This window comes from Narcine bancroftii, chromosome 4, assembly GCF_036971445.1.
Source record: "Narcine bancroftii isolate sNarBan1 chromosome 4, sNarBan1.hap1, whole genome shotgun sequence".
NCBI classification, from domain to species: domain Eukaryota; kingdom Metazoa; phylum Chordata; class Chondrichthyes; order Torpediniformes; family Narcinidae; genus Narcine; species Narcine bancroftii.
This window is the reverse complement of record NC_091472.1, coordinates 188,830,756-188,853,442: the sequence shown is the minus strand read 5'-3', so window position 1 is coordinate 188,853,442 and position 22,687 is coordinate 188,830,756. Positions and strand designations below refer to the sequence as shown.

Below are 22,687 nucleotides of genomic sequence, written 5' to 3'. Positions count from 1 at the left end.
AGTTTTTGATGTGACCAAAATGGTCGAAGACTTACAAACTCAAAATAAAAATTTGGTGAAAAAGATTGATTATTTGGAAAACCAATCCAGACGGAACAATATAAAGATTATTGGTTTGCCGGAAGGTATGGAGGGACCAGACCCAAGAAAATTTTTTACTGAATGGATTCCGCAGGTGCTGGGTCAAGAACATTTCCCGGAAGGTATAATACTAGAACGTGCTCACAGAGCCTTGCGTAGAAGACCTATTTCAGGTCAAAGTCCAAGACCTGTTTTGGTTCATTGCTTGAATTATTACGACAGAGAAATAATTTTACGAGTGGCTATTAGAAATGCACAACAGAGAAAATCACCCTTGATGATTCAAAATAATCAAGTTTTCTTCTATGCGGATTTGAGTCAAGAAGTTATGTTCCAACGACGGGAATTCAATCCTGCTAAAGAGTTGTTGTGGAAGAAAGGTTACAAGACAACCTTTAGATATCCAGCTGTTTTGAAGGTTTTTCAAGATGGTTATCAATCAAAGTTCTTTGATTCTCCAAAGGAAGCTATAGCATTTGCTCAAGAGCTGCCAATTACTCAGTTTCAACAGAGACATAGTCTGCCGTGATCTCTAAGGAGACAAGAAATGGAAGAAAAGAGCCGTGCTCCAAGAAGGAGTGGTTGTAATGGTGACTCGGCAGTTGGAGCTGATTAAAAGAAGAGTTGTCCTTTTTTTATTCTAATGTTTTTTTTTAAAAAAAGGGATATTAAATAATGATGATGTTAGTTTAAGATGAAGTGAGAGTTGGGGGAGAGAACTGGATAGGCACTATTTCCTGAAAGTCATCTGCTACGTGTGTTATCTCACACCCATTTTTTTTGGGGAATTACCGCATTGCGCGGTTTAGACGGGAGGGGGTATTTTTAACCTCCTACCTGTTTTTTTTTTCCTTTTTTTTTGAATTATTAGATTAAAGAGTGAAGGGGTTTTTTTTTGTTTAAATATATAAAAAAAGCATAACAAAGTATTTGATTGTTTAAAAAACTAAAAATTGATGTGGTTTTTTTTGTAAAGTTTATTCAGTAGATAAGGAATATCTGAAATTTAAATGTGAATGGGATGGATAAGTTTTTTTTATATTTTTTCTTTAACTTTAAGGTGAAAGGAGTGGTAATTCTGGTGTATATTATTTTACTATTTTAGTTATAGAACGAAGGGAATAATGGTGAAAGTTATAAATTGAATTATACAATTCTTAATGAGGCTTGAATTTTGTTAGTGGTTTATGCTCCATTTGTTGAAGATATAGATTTTGTTGTAGATGTGTTTTTATTATTTGGATATCTGAATTTTAACGTAATGATTGGAGATATTTAAATGTGGTATTGGAGCTTTTATTGGATAACTATTCAAGAGTAAAAGGGAAAAATGGTGGAAGAGTACTAAAAATGAATTGTACAATGCTTAATGAGGTTTGAATTTTGTTTTAAGATGGTGGTTTATGTGACTAATATGATGATAGATGTGAAGTTAGTTGATATTTGGTGAAGGTTTATCTCTATAGAGAAAGTTTTTTTTTCATCTTTTTTTTCATGCTACAATTTTTTTTAAGAATTGATTATTGTTTAAGAATTTTTGATAGATAATGTTACTAACTTTACTAATTTTTTATATTAAGTTTGAGTTAAATATATGTTTCATCTTAACTCTGTTAAATATATGCATTTAAGTTTGATTTAAATATGTTTTTTAAGTCTGATATCTTAGTATTAATTACTTTTCTTTTTGTTAATATTTTAATCGGTTATGTTTTTGTTTTTTTTGTAAGTGGGTTTTTTTCTCACATATATTATTAACTTTATTAATTCTTCACTCTTTATTTTGGGGGGAAGGGGGGGTTGGACTAATTTGAGTTGGGCTATTAATGTGTAATAATTATTGGGGAGGGTATAGTTTATTTAGATTACTGATACTGTATTGTAATATTATTATTTTATTCTTAATTTTTTTAAATGTAATCCTATATGTTATTCATGTTATAAAATCTTAAATAAAGTTTAAAAAAAAAAGTAATGCAAGTTGAATCCGTGAGTCTGTAGCAGCCACAACTCTAGTCTTCCCATCAGTTCAACATTAATTCTGGGCATCAAATTTTAAAGGCCTTCACTTCACACTTCAACCCTGAATTTGAAAGACTGAATTTTGAAGTAACTTTCTGGATTTTGGCCAGGACTGTAATGGTTTGGGAATATCACATACACACACACACTAGACACCTGTGCATAGCTGGGGATAGATTTAGTGTTAAGGATAGTTTAAAAGACTATAATTTAAGAGTTAGAAATAAAATTAGTTTTTTAAAATTAAACTGTCTGGTTCATTGTCTATTGGTGCTCATTACGCTTGGTTTGTAACACCTGTTGCAACTGTCTTCTTTTGTTAGGGGCATAATTTGGCTTTTATCAAAATTTACACCCAGAAACCATGCAATAACCTTCCAAGATATCTTGCAACTTATCAAATATATTACTACATTGTCAGCAAATAAATTTATCTTGTGTTCTTTCCTATTCACTCTGAACCTCCTTATGTTTGGATCCTGTCAAACAAGTCCTGATAGTGGTTCTATTGCTAACATAAATAGAGCTGGAGATAATGGACAGCCTTGTCTACTTCACTCACTGAGTGGGAAAACTTGAGACATCTCACCATTGGTGACAATCTTAGCTTGAGGTTTACATAAAGTGTTTTATCCAATTTAATAAATTATTGTCCCAATCCAAATTTCTCAAGTATTTTGAATTTAAAAATCCCACTCTAGTCTGCCAAATGCCTTCTCGGCATCCAAAGCCACGGCCTCACTCAGATTTCCCTTTGGATTGTGCCAAATGTATAATATTAAATAGTCTATTCAAGTTGTAGGCCAATTGCCTTTTTCCCCCCACAAAATCAGCTTGATGTGGATTTGTCGATTTTTGTAAATATTGTGCCAGTCTGTTACAAGTGTCAATAAAAGATTGCCATGTCAGTTTCCATAACAAATCTCTTAAATGGCCTTCTGCTGTGAACCAGCAGCTGTGCTCTTAAAGACAATGTTTCCGTGTGATAACTCCGAGGAGGTTACATATGAACAGTTTATTTTTGAAGACTGTGAATGAAATACCTGCTGCCCCTGTTCCTTAACTCCCAAAGAGGTTTGCATTTCTGTAACTTTCATGAACAAAAAATAAGGCTTCAAAAATTTGTCGGAGAATTTGCATAAAGTAGGATTTCCATAAGCAAGGTCTTTCATAACCTGGGGAGACTCCTGCGGTGAAACAGTACAATGATCCAAGGATTACTGATAATCTTTGTAATAGGCATTCTGGTAGGCATTCCTCGCTGGCTCATAATTACTTGTTCAACCATCGCCATTTGAATTGTTAAGCTAAAATGGGCAGAAAGACTGGATGTGATGGTTATGATTACAAGGAGGCTATTCAAATTAAAACATTTGTTTGCATGTCACTGGAAAAATGAACTGTCACGAGCATGTCAGCTATAGTGCATTTGTGGACTATCTTGGAATTAGTTCCAAGTACTTAAGTGCCAGCCGGGGCTGTCTGCATTGAAATGAAAATTCTACCACAATTAAAATGCATAATTTGATTTGATCGTAGTTCATTTGAGTACTGAATTTCCCATTGCACTGTTAGGGAACTGTTTTACTTGCATGTAAAAGGGTAATGGTGAAAGGAAATTTGAAGACTTGGCTGGCTCCAAATCATACAGAAGCTTGGCTGGCAGGTGGTATTCCAGTGACAAGTTCAAAACAAAGCATTGAGTGAAAGGAATTAAAAAGATGATCTTAAATTTTAGTGGTTGTGTGACTCAGACATACACTATTTTGCAAAATTTGCACGTGGCTATTGTTAATACAGGGAATATTTGAGTCTTTCTCATCAGAAGACCACAGTCAGTACCAACTGGAAACAATGCCTCCTCCTTACTGACAGTCAACACAGGCATACCTCAAGGATGCATGCTTAGCCCACTGTTCTACTCACTCTATACCCATGACTGTGTGGCCAGGCACAATTCAAATACTATCTACAAATTTGCTGATGCCACCACGGTTGTCGGCAGAATCACAAACAGCACCGTGGAAGCGAACAGGAGAGAGAGATCAACTCGTTGAGTGGTGTCACACCAACAACCTTGTGCTCAACTTTAGCAAAACTAAGGAGATTTTTGTGGACTTCAGGAGGAAGTCAGGAGAACATGATGTAGTCGCCATTGAGAGCTCAAGTGGAGAGGGTCAAGAACTTCAAATTCCTGTGTGTCAACACCTTTGAGGATCTGTCCTGGAGTCTCCACGTTGATGCAGTCACAAAGAAGGCCCACCAGCAGCTATACTTTGTGAGTTGTTTGAGGAGATTCCATATGTCATCGACGACTCTCAAAAACGTCCACAGGTGTACCGTGGAGAGCATTCTGTCTGGTTCCATCATTGTCTGGTATTGAGGCATCAAATCTCAGGACAAAAATAAACTCCAGAGGGTTGTGAACTCAGCCTGTGACATCACAGGCACCAGACTTCACTTGATTAAGGACATCTACAAGAGGTGGTGTCTTAAGAAAGCAGCCTCTATCTTAAAGGATCTCCATAACCCAGGCCATGGCCTCTTCACTCTGCTACTATCGGAGAAAAATGTACAGGAGCCTAAAGGCGAACATTCAGCGGTACAAGGACAGCTTCTTCCCCGCTGCCATCAGGTTCCTGAATGATCAATGAACTGAAGACACTGCCTTACTTTGACTTTTCATGCACTATTTTTGTTTATATGAACATTTGCACAGTGATACTGCCGCAAAACAACGAATTTCATGGCTTGTTCTTGACAATAAATTCTCGTTCTGATTCTGAAATTACTTTGTAAACAAGAAAAAAGCTGGGTGTGGTATAGGGTTGCTATAGGGAGTAAAAGTAACTAATTTTACAGGAAGAACAAATAAGTGTGTATGTGTGTGTGTGTCTTAAATTGTCGAAGGACTCAGACTTCATTAAACATATTCTGTTTTGCAAAATGAAGGGAAAATTAATGTCTTTTGCTTGTTTTGTAACTTGAGATGCCACTAAGATGTGCTCTTGTGTTGACCCATAATGCAATGTAGCAGCCTTTTTGTTGTGGTTTGACTTATTCTATTCTCCAATTTTAAAATAAATTAAAACAACACAAACATTGCAAAATTAAATTTGTATTTTAGCGTGGTTTGTTCATCTCCATGTTCCCTTTATGCCCCTTCCTTGTTTATGAAACCACATGGAATATTTGGAGAATTAATTCATATGCACATGAATACTCCCATTTTAGTCTAGCAGATTTGAGTAGCATTCAGCCCTTCCAGCCTATACAGCTCTTTGAGCATATTCATTGCTGATCCTCCATCTTAGCATATAACTCCAATTCTCTTACCTTAATTTGCGATGCTTCTTCTATCCAGAATTTCTTGAGTTGTAGCTCACGAGCTAATGCAATTATAACAATTGATTGATGGTGATTATATGTGCTAAATTGGAGAGCTGGAAAATATTTATTGGCATTGCTTACATATTAAAGATAAATTGGAATCTCAAAATCTGATAGTAGTAGCTCCTTTGGATAGGTGGAGATTATTAGTATTGTTACGTCCCGGACCAGCAACAATAGAAATTCACCAAGACACTGTCATTGTTTTTATTTTAAAAGAATTTATTTATTAATAACTACCAATAATATAACATATAACACCATAACTAACTTGACCTTAACTATGCACAAATATGTGTGTGTGTGTGTGTGTGTGTGTGAGTGAGTGAGTGAGAGAGATACCCAACCTTTACTGTTTAGACACAATTCTGGAAAGTCAGTCCAAAGTTCAGTCTTTTCACACAGAGTCATTCCAGCACAGTGTTTATGAGATAGGTACCGATCACAAAGTGTGCTGTTCCTTTAAGTGTTTCTCTCACATGTCCCTCTCACTCCCCACCTGTCCCTGGACAAAGCAAGAAATGCTCTCTTTCTTCCTCCAGAGGATCAACTTTGGGCATAATCATTCCCTGATTGTTGCCACTCAGTTCTCTCCACTGTTCTAGCCCTTAAAGTGACAGTCACTAAATGAAACAGGAGCTTATAATAGTATTTTTCATTCTAATAAATTTGTTTCTATTCCTAGATCTGCCAGAAATAAAAAAGCTGGTATGATTCAAAACAGGTTACTAATTAATTTTCATCCAAGTTATGGTATTTGTGATATTATTCAAAATATATCTGCGTAAATTGCATAAATTAGATGATGTGAGAAAGAAATCTTTTTTAAAAAAATCTGCAATGGCTCATTCTATATAGTACAATTTGTCAGCTGAATTCATTTAAATAAAATGAATTCCATGCAAGGCGCTGCTGATGAACATCAGTACAGAATTTGAACATCTGCCAACATCAGTTCTTGATTCTGTTCCTTTGAGAGCAACCATTCTCATCAGGGGCCCTGGGGCCATAGCACATTTAAGTAAAGGCCTTGTTTTATTTTACCTCTTCTGACATAAATAAATATTTTCTAGGTTTTTTTATATAGTTGGTCGGAGAGAAGAACGAAAGAAACCGAAACTTGACTGCTTCACAGAGAAGGGGACAATATATAAACTTTGAGAGGGGGTGGGGTGGGCATAGCTGATAAAAAGTTGAGCATGGCTGTCCTAGAGCATTATTTTATACAATTCAATTCAAGGTTGCATTTTATTTACTAGCTATAAAGAAAATCTCTTCTTTCTTGATGTTCAACATCATGATGTTTAAATTTATAATTAAAAAAAAAATTAGCATGGTCACAGGTCATTTCGGCCTCCGAGGCCATGCTGCCAAATTTACACCCCCTAGTACGTTTGGAACAGTGGGAGGAAACTGGAACCCCTGGTGAAAACCCATGCAGATACAGAGAGAATGTACAAGCTCCTTACAGACAGCACGGGATTCAAACCCAGGTCTGGTCCCGATCGCCGGTGCTGTAAAGCGCTAACCGCTACACCAACTGTGTTTAAAGAATGTTGAAGTAAAGCACTCGCTATATGTGATCAAGATGAAAAACATGATTTAAAATGTTAAATATTTTGCATGCATTTTCATAGTCAATTATTTTCTCTGAAAGAAGAATGGTTGAATTTAATTTCATTTTTATCTTGGTTTGGCAGGCCCAGCAGTCATCGGGTGAAGACATGGAGATATCAGATGATGAAGCAAGTACGAGTCCAATAACCAGTGCGGCATGCTCAGAAACTATAGTGGTCAGCTCCTCAGCTTCTGCTATACCAATACCACCACCAGGATTCCATCCGCTACCCCCACCTCCACAAACAGGATTTCCGTTGCCACCACCTCTTCCTCCCCCTCCTCCACCTCCAACTGTTTCTGTTCCACCCCCTCCACTTCCTGCTCGGCCAGACTTGTGCCCTCCTGGGGTACCGCCTCCCCCACCGCCTCCCCCACCACCTCCCCCACCACCTCCACCACCTCCCCCACCCATGCTTCCTCCCCTTCATCCTTTCCCCCCCAACTTGTATCCAATGATGTCCATGGACCTAATGAATTGCATAGGCAACCAGTGGGGAAGCATGCAAATGTCCTTTCAAATGCAGACTCAGATGTTGAGCCGTATGATGCAAGGTCAAGGACCATCTCCTTACCCACCTTTCATGGTTGGTGGAATGAATGTACAGTTTGGGAATATGCAACCATACCGCCCATATTTGGTGAACTCAAGTCTTGCTCATGGCCCACAGTGGACTCCATTGCCAAAGTTTGATCCCACAGTCCCACCACCGGGGTATGAACTCAAGAAGGAGGATCCTCACAAAACCACCATTGATGGAGTATTACTGGTGGTTATGAAGGAACTTAAGAGCATAATGAAGCGAGACTTGAACCGCAAAATGGTTGAGATGGTCGCATTTAGGACTTTTGATGAATGGTGGGAGAGGAAGGAACGCAAAGCAAAGGTAAAGCACTTGTTTATATGCCTTTTTATCTTTAAAACACTGCATTTTTTGGCAATGTATTTCTAGTAGTTTATTTTAATACTGTATCAATGACCTTCTTTTATTTGCTAAAGCTTTGGTATTCATGAATAGTTCGAAGTGAATTTCTCCAGCGGATGCGAATGATACTTCCAAAGGATTCTTCCTTTGCTAATTAATCTTCAGAGAACATATTTAATGTGGGTATTCCCACCACAGAGTTAACTCTTTATATACTTTATATGTAATCTTCACACATAATTATCCAATAAACTATTCTTAAAAGGGTCAGATGCTGCAATTGAAAATGTCGTTTCAGGTACTTGCTCAATCAGTAAAAGTTATGACATTCCGATTGGTGTTATTATAAAATGTTATTATAAATGTTCATTTATCATATTGTTTGAAGTTTTGTGATAGCAAAACGGTTTTCTGTTGTTAACTGTGATGGATTTATTAGCGATTGTGTCTCTATTGATGGAATAGTTTGAACTAGGAAATTACTTCACAGCAACTTTTCTCTGCAGCAGGCTAGTAGGTTATTTTAATGTAGAGAAGAAAACAACACTAGTATGGCCAGAATGGAAAGAATAGATGACTTATCTAAAGAGCCGTTTCATTTTAGGATTGTTACATAGTACTTGAATACGTCCGTTATTCCTAAGGATTGAAGTGGTTAGCGAAGACCTAATACTTTTAAGATTTTTAAAGAAACGTTTTATAGTATGATGGTTTCCAGGTGACCTGTTCGACAACCAAAGTGCTAATGTTATGAAACACCTGTTAATAGGTTACAGTGTACTTGATCATTCAATGAAACCCACATGAGATTAACTTTCATGAAACCAAATTGAGCTGGATTTTAATTCCACACAACCAATGGATTGAGATCAGGTTTGATGTTAAAATTCTAAGAAGCATTAACACTCGTGGGTACCTAAAGTATGGTTAAACATGTGCAACAGCCACACTATGTTGAAGAGTTATCTTACCCTCCTTAGAATTGGTGTGGAAGCAAGTCATCTGTGGGATAACCTAAAAGAAAACTACACAGATGAAGTGAATTGAATCAAATAGAAAGGACTTCTTTCTGTTTTTCCCCCATTTTTAAAATGGGGCCACAGCACCGTGCTACCCGACTGGACTTCATTGGAGAGTCCACAGGCACAGTATAGACTAGTTAACTCAACTAGAGCCAACTAGTTTACAACTGGCATAGTCCATGTTTAAACTCCATGAACCTTCCACCACTACTTCAGATAATCATTATACAACTGTTGTTTAATCCTCTTTTCCGTGTGTGTGTGTATATAACTTCTCTTAAATGCATGTAAACTCCTTGCCTCAAATACTACTTGTGCTTGTGTTTAATGTTTGTAGGAAAGCTTCACCTCATTTATTAGTTATAAAATAGCATTCTAAAATTTTGAGGGATGTAAGGGGGGAGGGGGAATCTTTGTATCATTGATAGTAATCTTTCTGTAACACTTATCCTTAAAATGCTCTGGATATTGTTGGGGTGATGGGCATGGAGGGGTGTTCTGGAGGACCATGGAGTGGCAAATGTTACACTGATATGCAGCGAGTGAAATCAACAAACTGACTCAAGCAGGGTCCGGTTGAACTACTCTTTACTGTTTGAATCTGCACGCACTTACGTACAACCCCTGCGCCTTGTGGGGCAGAAGTCACGTCGGCTTTCGGGTCGAGTTCTGCCCTGCGCTCAGAGCCCTCCCAGTCTCCTCTGGCTGTGGACTCACCCATAGCTGCTGGAGCCGGTCCACTTGCCGCATGGGCGAGCCGCCACACGATCTCCGGCGGTGGGGGGGGGGGGGGGGGGGAAGAGTTTACAACCTGCACTGGCCGGCCTCGTCGTCATGGGGGAGGGACCGCAACCAGGTGTTCCAGGTCCAGTTGCCCCAGTTTGAGATGGTCAATGGTAAAAGTCATTTCACGACTGGCAATGTTGAGGACACAGATCATCCCATTATGGTGCACTGTAGCAGCTCACCAGAAGCTTAACTGAACCGACTTGGGAAGGTTCCGAGTGATGTCATGATGTCACAATGCGATGACATCAATTGGAACGCACGGGGTCTTAAAAGCTACGAGTGACTGTTTGAGTAAATGACTTTTATTGAACTTTGACTCAACTGTCAAATGTCTGATCATTTTCTCGTTCTTCATTTCTCACTGCAACACAATTGCTACATTGGTGACCCTGACGGGCCCAAATAGATTTTTGGACCCGACCTGGACAACGCAGTGGTTTCCCTCAAACTGCCTGTGTTTTAGATCATCCAGCCTGAAGTTTGGTTTGGGCAGGCTGAGGCGCAGTTCCATATTCGCAGATAGAAGTGGACGGCACTAAGTATTATCGTGTGGTAAGCGCCCTCGACGAGGACACGGCTGGTCAAGTAGTGGATTGCCTTCAGGACCCACCAGCTTTCGGCAAAAATGAAGCCCTAAAAGCCCTCCTTCTCCAGATTTACGGTTTCTCACAGCACCAATGAGCTGCACGGCTCCTCTATATCGATGGCCTGGGGGGGATAGTGCCCCCTTTGGAGTTAATAATTGGCATTTATTAGCCTTGCTTGTTCTTCGAGCAGTTGTTTTTGGAGCATATGCCAGAAGACATCTGCCTCATGTAGGGCAACAAGGAATTTGATAAACGTCAACAGTGGCTGCCCATGCAAACATTCTGTGGCGCGTGAAATAGCAAGGTGCAAGGGCCACAGAAATTAGTGCTGTTTCACACCCAAAGGCCCAGGCTCCCTGAGTACCGGTGACGAGGACATACGTTCCCCCAGACAAGCATGACTCCTTGACAACCACCTGGTGTTTTTACCATCAACACTGGGGTTCTGGAGCTCGCCGCTGCCAACCCCCTTGAACTTTTCTGGGAAATGCCACTGTAACAGCCTGCTCTACAATCTGGGACGATCTCTCCTGGCACAAATTTCTGGTCATTAGTGCCCTTCCTCCTTCGGGCTTTGACACCTGTACCAGGAGTGTGGGTCCGGCACTCACTGCGGTGAGTAACAGTTCATTTTGTACGTTTGGCACACAGAGTATACCCCTGAAATTCGGCGACAATAAGTTCACGTGGAAGTTCACTCTGCAGCTGTGTCCTGGCCGTGGCTGGGTGCTGACTTTCTCAGAACCCACTCACTTGATGGTGGACTTAAAAGGGCGCCAGTTGGTGAACATCACAACATTCCAGACTTTCCACCTTGGAAAAGCCAAACTACCTGACCCGCACCTGGACACCGTACTCCAACAACGAATTCGTCAAACTTCTTGTGGAGTTTACGGACATTGTCACTACACCAGTTCTCCACTGCCACACCCAAACATGGCATCACACACCACATCCTCACCCAAGGACTTCCTCTACATGCCCGAGCCTGACGCCTGCCGCCCGACAAGTTGCAGGTTGGAAAACAAGATTTCCACAAAATGGAGGAATGTAATTATACTTAGGTCTGATAGCCTGTGGGATTCCCCGCTATATATGGTGCCAAAAGCCACAGGAGGCTGGAGACCTTGAGGGGATTACAGGCGTCTCAATGATGCTACCACTGCAGATTGTTATCCTGTGCCCCATATACAGGACTGTATAGCTAATCCTTATGGGGCCAGGATATTTTCTAAAATTGACTTGATGCATGGGTACCACCTGTAAACCTGGAGGATGTGCCCAAGACTTCCATCATAACACCGTTCAGCCTCTTAGAATCTTTGAGAATGTCTTTTGGGCTCAAAAATGCTAGACGTAGCGGGGCGTGGTATGGACTTCCTTTTTGTATACTTGGATGACATTCTCATTGCCAGCCACTCCCACAAAGAGCACCTGCAGCATCTGCATTTACTCTGCCGCCGCCAGGAGTTTGGGCTAACTGTGAATCCTGCCAAGTGCAAAGTCCTCTATTGAGATCCTGGGAATCAGATCAGCAGCCAGGGTGTCATTCCATTGCCTAGCAAGGTGGAAGCCATCCTCAAATTTGCAAGGCCCGATACCATCAAAGGACTCCAGGAATTTGTGGGGATGGTCGATTTCTATCCTCTGCAGCTCATATTATGAAACCCCTCTTCGACCTCATGTCCAGCGATGCCAAAGAACTCGAGTGGGCAAAGGAGACGACGGTAACATTCTAGCAGACCAAAGACACCCAAGTGAAGGCAACATTGCTGGTCCATCCACAAATGGATGCACCAACTGCCTCGACGATAGATGCGGTAGTAGGCGGGGTCTTGGAACAGTACACCAATGGAAACCTCTTAAATGTATATTTAAGATTAGAAAAGTTCTTTGGTTCACAGTCCAATCTCACTGGTTGCAGTCAATTCTTGTACTGTATACAGAAGTTAGCATTAACAAAGTTCACCAGTCTTTGGTGCTTAACAGGCAAATAGTTACCACTCAGAAGGGTTCTTGCTGGTTTTCAGAGAGAGAGATTCCTTTTCCAGGACATCCGCAACTGGTTCCTTCTCAATCAGTCTTGCTGACGAAACTCTGGTTCTCCAGATGATCCTCTTTCTTTCAGGTCACCTTGCACACCGCCAGTCTTCTCCTTTGACCAGGCAGCCTTCCAAAGTTTGCCAGCTTGTCCCTCTGGAATGGATTTCTGTCTCCCTCCTCTCTGTTTCACATCCTCCCTCTCTGAGAGCAAATCTCTTCTCCTCTGCCTGCAAAGGTCCCATGCTCTCCCAGGCAAGCTGCTGTCGATACTTTGTTGCCTCCTGCAAAAAGCATTCTGCAGAAGTCCTGCCAATATTCTGTGTTTTAAAATGTGTGCGTGCAAGCTGTTCCAACAATTCCTCCCAAACCACCTCTAAATGCTCTGTCGCAGGCACTTCCACTATTTTTTTGGTAGGCAGGGACTTCACGGTGTTTACTGACCACAAACTGCTAATGACCACCTTTGCGAAGGCATCAGATCCCTGGTCAGCCCGCCAGCAACGCCACCTATCATGCATATCCGAGTTTTCAACCAGAATTAAACACATTTCCGGTAAGAGTAAGGTGGTGGCTGGTGCCCTGTCCCACTCCTCCATTTGAGCAGAACATGTCCTCTCTCTGGGTGTTGACTATGTGGCGCTCACCAAAGCTCAGCACTAGGATGATGATCACCCAGCTTATAGAACTGTTATCACAAGCCTGCAACTCAAGGAAATAGCCTTTGGGCCACAAGGTACCACTCTCCTATGTGCCATCTCCACAGGTCAGCCTCGCCCTATCATCTCTGCTGTGTGGAAATGTTGGATTTTTCATACCATTCATGGACTGTCCCACCCCTCCATTTGAGCTGTGGTCCACCTGATAGCCGGTAAGTTTGTATGGCATGAACTCAAAAAGCAGGTTACGTACTGGGAAAAGACACAACAGTAGGCCTGCCAATCTGCAAAAGTGCAAAGGCACGTGAAGGTGCCACTTCAGCCTTTCCATCCACCACACCACAGTTTCAAACATTGTCGGGCCGCCTCTGGTGTCACAAGGGTCTTGGTGCTTGTTAACTGTCATCAACAGATTCACTAGATGGCCGGAGGCAGTTCTTATGATGGACTCATCGACCGAGTCATGTGGCAGAACCTTTATTTATGCTTAGATATCTCAGTTCTGCCGACCCACACACATCACCTTTGACAGAAGCCCACAGTTTACCTCCGCACTCTGGGACGTATTGTCATGACTGCTGAGAATACAGATTCACCACATGACAGCCTACCACCCGCAGTTGAATGGCTTGGTGGAGTGGTTCCATAGGAACTGATTGGGCGGACAAGCTGCCCTGGATCCTCCAGCGAATAAGAAGCCGCCCAAGGATAATTTGAACTCCTCATTGGCCGAGTTGGTTTATGGAGCTCAGCTCATTGTACCTGGGAAGTTGGTGTACGCAGCACATGAACAGGATGTGCCACCGTCTGAAGTCTGAGGGAGACTGTGGGAGCGGCTTGGAAAATTGGGCCCATTTCCCACGTTAAGGCATGGAACGACACCCTTCATCCCAAAGGAACTCCGGGACTGCGAGTTTGTGTTTGTGCATAGAGGTGCACATGGGCCACCCTTACAGAGGACGTTTGTGGGCCCCTTCAGAGTGCTACAAAACATTCATACAATTTGTGTACTGTCTGGGGGATCCAGAGACATTTATGATTGACTGACAGAAGCTCGCTCATCTTGACCTTGTTCGGCCCTTGCCACAACCCCCAATGCGAAGGCATGGACAATCGCCCAAGAGCGGTGGACAGTAATTACACCAGAGGTTTAGCCTCCTATGGCCGTTTCTGTGGGGAGGGGGAGGGGGCATGTAGCAGCTCACCAGAGGCTTAATTGAACCAACTTGGGAGGTTTCGAGTGATGCCGTGATGTCACAGTGCGGTGACATCACAATGTGGTGATGTCACAATGCGATGTCATCACAATGCGATGACATCATTTGGAACGCGCAAGGTTTTCAATAGTTGTGTGCGACTGATTGAGTAAATGACTCACTGAACTTCGACTCGACTATGTCTGATCATTTTCTCATTCTTCATTTCGCACTGCGACACAGTTGCTACAGCACCACCTTGTAGGGCCCTTCGTGTGGTCGCTGCAGGAGTGGTCTGTGCATGCCTTGGTGAACGAAAACTTACTCACTCTGTTGTAGGTCCTTGGGCACGAAAGAGGGTGTTGTTCCGTGGTGGGATGTCGGGACTGGGGCAAGTGTTTCAAGCCACACCTGGAGTTTAGTTAGGACCACCGTAAGTATGTCCTCCTGGCCACGGGGTGTTGGCACAAACTCACCAGGGACTGTGAGCGGGGCACCGTGAACCAGCTCAGCCGATGATGTGGCCAGATCCTCTTTGGTTTCTGTGCGGGTGCCCAGCAGCACCCAGGCGGATTTGTCCACCCAGTCCTTGACTTTAACGGCCTTTGGAAATGTTCCACCAGGCCGTTGGACTGCGGGTGGTAAGGAGTGGTTTGGTGGAGTTGGGGTCTGAGAAGATGTTCCAGTCCAGACCACAAGGCCGATGTGAACTGCGCAACACTGTCCGAAGTGGCATGGGCTAGAAGTTCAAACTATGCCACCCCGGAGGTAATCAGGGCTCTGGTGCATGTCTCCATGGCCAGGTCAGCGATTGGGGCAGCTTCTGGCTACCTTGTGAACTCGTCCACCCCATGGTGAACAGGTATATTGCTCCTCAGTAGGCCAAAGATGTCCACGTGGACATGTTCAAGGCTCCTATGTATCAGCTGGAAGGGTTACAGTGGGGCCTTCATATGCCTCTGGAATTTGGAGGTTTGACAGTGCGTGCATGTCCTGGCCCAGTGCTCGATGTCCTTGCATTGGCTGTGCCACTCAAACCTATCTGCAATCAGCCTGATAGTTGCCTGGCTGGAAGGGTGGGATAAACCGTGTAGGGCATGAAGACTTGGTGCTTCTAAGCGGTCGGGACAATGGGCCGAGGTTGTCCGGTGGACACGTCGCAAAGGAGCTTGTTACCTCCAGGCCCAATGGGTATGTCTTCGAGGTGGAATCCTGAGACTGCAGTTCAGTACGCCGGCATCTCACTGTCCAGTCATTGTGCCTCAACTACATCGCATTATCCTCTCCCGGAGACAGAGAGTGCACTGATTGGACAGAGGTGTGTGATGGCGCGTCAGTCACCACATTGTTTTTCCCGGAGATGTGCTTGATTGTGGTGGTGAACTCTGAGATGGACAACAGGTGGAGTTGTTGGTGGGCTGACCATAGGTCCAACACTTTGACCACATGAAGACTGTGAACTCCCTCCCTTCATATCCTGAGCAGGTAATGCTAGCAGAGGAAGTCTGCACCCAGCAATGGCTGTGATGCTGCAGCCAGTGTATATGTCCATGTGAAGCGGCTGGAACCAAACTGCAAGGGGATGATCCTTGTGCTGTGGGTGCGGATGGTGCTGCTGTTGGCTGCCATAAGTTCCACTGCTGTTCCTCTAGTTCAGGTATAGTGGCTTGGGAGAGGAAGGACACTAGGCCCTTTCAAGCTGCCATGTAAAATTGGGTTAACTGGATAATTTGCCTGGTTAGCGCCCCACTCATGCAGCAGCATGAAAGGGTCTGACCCAGTCAGTGAGGTCCAAATCCAACTGGGTCCCTGACCTACCTCAGAGGTAGTCAGGGAACCCAGTTAAACTTACCTAGGTTGCGTCCACTGGTGGCTTGAAAACAAAAATGGCCAACCCGGTTGTTCTGGTGATGTCAGTACTTGCAAGCATGCATCACCTGGCTGCATGCTGGCTTAGCCAGCATCTGTTCCCATTCCCGTTGCTTAGCCTGCATCTGATCATCATTCCTGTTCCCTATTTGGACTTCGATTCGTCTCTTCCAATAAGTGTGTGGTGCGACATTCAACACGTCATCGCAGGGGCGGGATCACCCTTAAATCACTGGGTTGGTGATTTAATAGGTTGATCCCCCTGCAGCTTAAAAGGTGCTGGAAGTACCTTTGCTTCAGTAATTGTACCCCGTGTCCACCAGGAATCTATACCCAGAGTGTTTGTCCCAAATGTAGAGGAGTCTATCATGGTGACCAGCTGCCATAGCCATCAGTGACGTCTGGTCCTGCATTTCCCTGGAACGAGCATGGCGGTTGGCAGCGTTGGGCCCTGGAACCCGACCTTTGATGATAGAAACACCAAGATTCAGAAGTGGTGTCATCCCTTGGTGTAGCAGGGCTGGTCTGTTGGCTGTGGCGCAGCACTAATTCCGATGGTGGTTCGGCCATTTTTTTTGATGCGCTACAGTACGTCCACACGGGCAGCCATCCTGCGCGGGTCTCTGAAGTCTTCATCTGCTAGCAGGATGCAGAGGTCTTCTTGCATTTGCTCCAAAAAGATCTGTTCAAAAAGCAGACAAGGCTTATGGGCGTCTGCCAGTGCTAGCACATCGCTCCTCAGGGATGATGGCATGCAGTCACCCAGGTCGTCTATATGCAGTAATCTTCTGTGTTGAAACTCAGAGACTTTAAACTGTTGTTCAAAAGTAATTAAAGTAGTTGAGACACCAAGACATCAGACTTCTTCAAACTCATGAATTCTTGTAGAGTTGCTTTCAGAGAAATATTTCTTCATACAAATGACTTTTTCCACAATTCCCCTCTTTCATGGAGGATACAGAACCTGTGATTTCTACGATGATTTCACAAACCCAGGCAAGTGTTTTAGATGAAATGAACATTACAAATGGCTGCAGTAACAATGCTCTCTCAACAGAGAAAGACAGTCGAAGTGGCCATTTTTTAAAATTCCTCCCTTGACAAGGAGAATACAGTAGCAGTTCTTTTCTCACAGAACGTTTCTACATTTCTAACTTCAGATGAATCTGGTTGAATACTTAAAATGCAGCTTTTCAAATGTCTTTAATCACATGACTTGTTTTGATCATCACTGGCTCTTTTTCTAAAAACACGACACATGGCAGTTGTCTCCGACTTGTCTACATGAATCATGAAGCAAGTGGCTCTTTGTTTGAAGAGGTGTTCTTAGCAAACATTCATTGTCTCACAATTTTAATGGAGAACGATCATAAACTCTTTACAGCTTTCAACTGAACAATGACAAGTTTCTTCATCTCCCACTTGTCAGAGCTTCGGAGTCTGCTTTAAAATGATGTAATGTTCTCTGTGTGTCTTTGTGTTTTCCTGTTTCCAAACCCTCCCCCACAGTAACTTTAAAATAGATATATAATATTTTATCCTAAAGATTAATAATAACACAAGTCTGTCACAGCTCTTTAATTGCTTGTTGCATCAGTCTTCAATGACTGTTTAAAGTCACCTAGATCCCTTTGAACATCAACATTACCCAGTCTCTCACCATTTAAAACACTAAGCTTTTCTAAAGGTTTCAGCTCTCCTCATTCACTCAACTACTTGATCTTTAATAAAATCTAAACCCACCTTCCCTCTTCTTTCCTTCTCAATATAGTATCACTTGCTCATTCTAAAATTGCACTTCCAAATCCCAAGGGTCCAGCACTGATCCCTGGAACACTACTTCCCACTCTTTTCCAACCTGACTAGCTACCTCCTATTTTGTTGTTTATTCTTGCTCAATTATTCTGCTGATTGTTTGCTAGAACATGTTAAGACTTTAGTTATGGACCTACTTTACCATACTGTACTATTAAAGGCCTTTTGATTTTCTTGATACAGTAAAATATCCATTATCCAGAATTCAATCAAACAGAAACTCAAACAATTGGCAAAAAAAAAAGAGGAAGTAAATAAATAGGTTTCAAATAAATAAGACTGGCTGGGTGGACCCTGTGGGGAGCACTGAGACTTCATTGGACACATGCAGGTCTGCCCCACTGAATGGGAAATGTGCGTGCATTCTTTTCGCTATCGCCACTTCGTGGAGGTGAGCTGGGTGGTCAGCGCAGAAAGATGTGCCAAGGGCCTGACCAGGATACTTGCATGGATGACAGGGACACTTGCATAGAGGTGAGTCGGGTTGCACTGAGGGTTTGACTGGGACACCAAGATTAAGAGCCAGTCGATGACTTGCTATCCCAAAGTGTCTCTCTATCCCTGCCTAGTAAGAATCTTTATTTTTATTCATATTAGGTATATTATTAAGACTTTCTCGGTAATCTTAGGGGATGGGGGGTTAATTATGATGTTAGCACGGTTAGTGTAGCAGCTAGTAAACTGCCAGTGAACGAGGTTCGAATTTATATTTAAATTTGATGTTCATTAAAATGAACTTTACGAAATTACATTTTGCACTGTCTTTTAAACAGTGCAGGTGTATTAGTTAGCATTGGAAGAGGAAGTCTCAGTCAACCATAAAATTTGCATTTTATGACATCCGTGATCCCTGTAGGTGCCAGATAAAGGGGATCTTACTGTACATTACTTTATCTTCCCGTTCTGCCACTTCTTTGTTAGGGTCAATCAATCATAAGCTAATGAGCATTGACTGTGCTTTTTAAAAATTTATCTGGATGATTAAATAATTGAATAAAAAGTTCATGTCTCTTTAGTCACTAATGTTAATCCAGCTATTTTCTGACTGCTGAATGTAGGAATAAGTAGCAGGACTATTCCACTACAGTATTCTTGCAAAAAAATGTCTTGTTTTCACAGTGAGCAGATTTAAAATATGGGCTTTTGGAGGTGATGTGGGTTAACAGCTCCAAACAAATTGTATGCCACTAGAGCAACCCAAAGTATTTATTATTGTATTGTAAGATTCACCCAGCTTTGGTACTAACTGAGGAGTATTAATGCCATAAATGGAACCAGTGCTCCTAAAATTGAGGTCCAGTATGGAGAACCATGCATGTTAACTGGTAGAAATGGCTGGTAAACCTCAAAGTGTGCAGGTCATTGGATTCCTGCCAGACTTGTTGTGAATGGTAGTGATAGCATTTAAACCAGCTGATGGAAGGAGAGCCAGTGACCTGATTTTGGAGGGGCGGGGGGGGGGGGGGGTGCAGATTCCAATTCTGCTCTTGATGTCCATCGCAAAGGCTTCGGCTGTGTGATTCTACTCAAGAAACAGCTGGGAACATGGAATACAGCAAAGGCTATGGGTTTGACAGCATTGTGCTATGCTTGGGAATATTAATGGTCTGAGCAAAGAGCACATGCAGGTGAGCTGTTCTAGTGCAACTGCAATACTGTCATCTATCCAACAGCATAGAAACTTGGTCAGGTGTATCAAAAAGTAGGAAGAATATGTTCTGGCCAATTACCACCCTTCTGCAAAATAACCGAAGGTGTCACTGGCAGTTCCTCAAAGCACCGAATCATCAGTAATGTGTACACTGAAGATTAGTTTGGATCCTGCCAGGACCACATTTTTTCTTTATAGCATTGGTCCAAAAAAAAGCTGCTTGGATCAAGATTTGTGGTTATTTTTATCTTCTTTCTTTTCTTCTTCTTTGGCTTGGCTTCGCGGACGAAGATTTATGGAGGGTAATGTCCACGTCAGCTGCAGGCTCGTTTGTGACTGACAAGTCCGATGTGGGACAGGCAGACACGGTTGCAGCGGTTGCAAGGGAAAATTGGTTGGTTGGGGTTGGGTGTTGGGTTTTTCCTCCTTTGTCTTTTGTCAGTGAGGTGGGCTCTGCGGTCTTCTTCAAAGGAGGTTGCTGCCCGCCGAACTGTGAGGTGCCAAGATGCACGGTTTGAGGCGATATCAGCCCACTGGCGATGGTCAATGTGGCAGGCACCAAGAGATTTCTTTAGGCAGTCCTTGTACCTCTACTTTGGTGCACCTCTGTTTTTTTGGCCAGTGGAGAGCTCGCCATATAACACGATCTTGGGAAGGCGATGGTCCTCCATTCTGGAGACGTGACCTACCCAGTGCAGTTGGATCTTCAGCAGCGTGGATTCGATGCTGTCGGCCTCTGCCATCTCGAGTACTTCGATGTTGGAGATGAAGTCGCTCCAATGAATGTTGAGGATGGAGCGGAGACAATGCTGGTGGAAGCGTTCTAGGAGCCATAGGTGATGCCGGTAGAGGACACATGATTCGGAGCCGAACAGGAGTGTGGGTATGACAACGGCTCTGTATACGCTAATCTTTGAGGTTTTTCAGTTGGTTGTTTTTCCAGACTCTTTTGTGTAGTCTTCCAAAGGCGCTATTTGCCTTGGCGAGTCTTGTCTATCTCGTTGTCGATCCTTGCATCCGATGAAATGGTGCAGCCGAGATAGGTAAACTGGTTGACCGTTTTGAGTTTTGTGTGCCCAATGGTGGGGGGGCTGGTAGTCGTGGAGGGGAGCTGGCTGATGGAGGACCTCAGTTTTCTTCAGGCTGACTTCCAGGCCAAACATTTTGGCAGTTTCCGCAAAACAGGACGTCAAGCGCTGAAGAGCTGGCTCTGAATGGGCAACTAAAGCGGCATCGTCTGGAAAGAGTAGTTCACGGACGAGTTGCTCTTATATCTTGGTGTGAGCTTGCAGGCGCCTCAGATTGAAGAGACTGCCATCCGTGCGGTACCGGATGTAAACAGCGTCTTCATTGTTGAGGTCTTTCATGGCTCAACAATGGTTATTTTTATAGTCATTTGACAAATAGTAGATGAATTAAGTTATGGCTTAAAGAGTAATAATGTCTTAAAGTTTTCATTGTAAATCTGTGAACAGTGGTTGGAAAATTAAAATATGCTTACTTCAATGTAGCATCACAAAATCTCTGCAGAGCCAGTAGCAAAATGAACTTACTGATATGTTTATTTATTTGTATATGCATGATTTTTTTTCCCATCTGTTTGCAAATTAGTGTTTTAATTGGACTATTCTAAATATGCAGCCATCAATTCAATAGAATATTGCTTCCTTGATGCTCCTGGCCTAGTTTCCAGTGAGGGGGTTTTTAATCAATTTACTCTGTTCAGGACCTTAAGTGGTTAATGTGATGCTGGTAGTTTTTATTACCAGTGAAAGCACACTTTGTTGACTGAGCAGTAAACAGCTGGTGTTTCATTCAATGTTATGCTCTGCTGCTTCACACTTCAAACAATGGAATAATGGCAATATTACTAATCGGCTGACAGCCAAAAGGCTGAACAGATTTCATCTGTGACGCATCTTTTTTTCATTTTGATTTGATATTACTTTAATTTCTATTGTGTTATTTATCAGGTTGGTACTTGATATTGATCATTGAATAATTCTACTTGTAGAAATTACATATACTTTTGAACAAGTCTTATTCTTCCATGTTAAACAGGAAAGTCTGCAGACACTGTGATTGTTGTGCAACAGTTAAAAGCGTTGGAGAAACTCAGCAGGTCACACAGCTCAGTCCTGTGGCTGCTTGATTTGCTGAGTTTCTCCAGCACCATCTTTCCAGAAAGGATTGTCTTATCTGTCTAACCAAATGCCGAACAACACTATGACAAAAGATAGACTTTTTTAATTGAGTTTTTATCTTAAATAGTTTAGCTAAAATGGTGAGTTTAGAAATTACTGTTTAAACATTTTACCTCTTCCCTAAATATTATTTATCTACTTTTTTCTGTATAATGACTTACATAATTTGTACTTTTTTTTGGTAACTTGCTATTTAAATTTCATAGAAATATAGGAGGAAGAGCAAGTAGGCCGATGATTCTTTGAACTGCTCTGCCATTCCATATGATTGTGGGTGATCCATTCACTCTCCCACACCCTTGTGGCTTTTTGTATTTAGAAGTCTGTCTTCTTGAATAGACTGAGTGATTCGTTTTCCACAGCTTTCTGTAGAAGAGAATGGCTTGGGTTCACCACTTTTCAGTGAATAATCTCTTCATCCAAGTCCGAAATATCCTGAGACTATTTACTTTAGCAGAAAGCTATGGTGTTGGTTTGCACTTCAGTTCTCAAGATGGTGAGTTCTTCCATCTCCGCTAATGGTAGCAAATGTAATTAATGCATTTTTGCAAACCAGGAGGAAGATGGCTATTCTGTGTATGTTAGTATATTTGGGACAGGCCTGTCAAGTTTGAATTCTCAACTGGGACAGTATTGTGAAGTGTTAAGGGACCAAATGAAAATTGGCAAGTAAAGAAAATTAATTCATCATTGAGAGAAATAGCACCGACAGTCCCTTCAGCCCCACCATCCTCGCTGATCCTCAACCACCCACTTACACTGATCCTAACTAAATCCATTTTGTTCTCATGTTCCCATTAACTCACTCTATGTTCTACC

The 22,687-nt window shown here is 42.4% G+C and overlaps 1 protein-coding gene across 1 annotated transcript in view; it reads left to right on the top strand.

The window, feature by feature from the left end:
- The window catches only part of setd1ba (SET domain containing 1B, histone lysine methyltransferase a), a 180,535-nt gene that overhangs the window by 94,405 nt on the left and 63,443 nt on the right, over positions 1 to 22,687 (top strand). Inside the window, exon 7 of the mRNA XM_069933285.1 lies at positions 7,194 to 7,997. Coding sequence (XP_069789386.1) covers positions 7,194 to 7,997 — 804 coding nt within the window. The remainder of the gene's footprint in view (positions 1 to 7,193; positions 7,998 to 22,687) is intronic.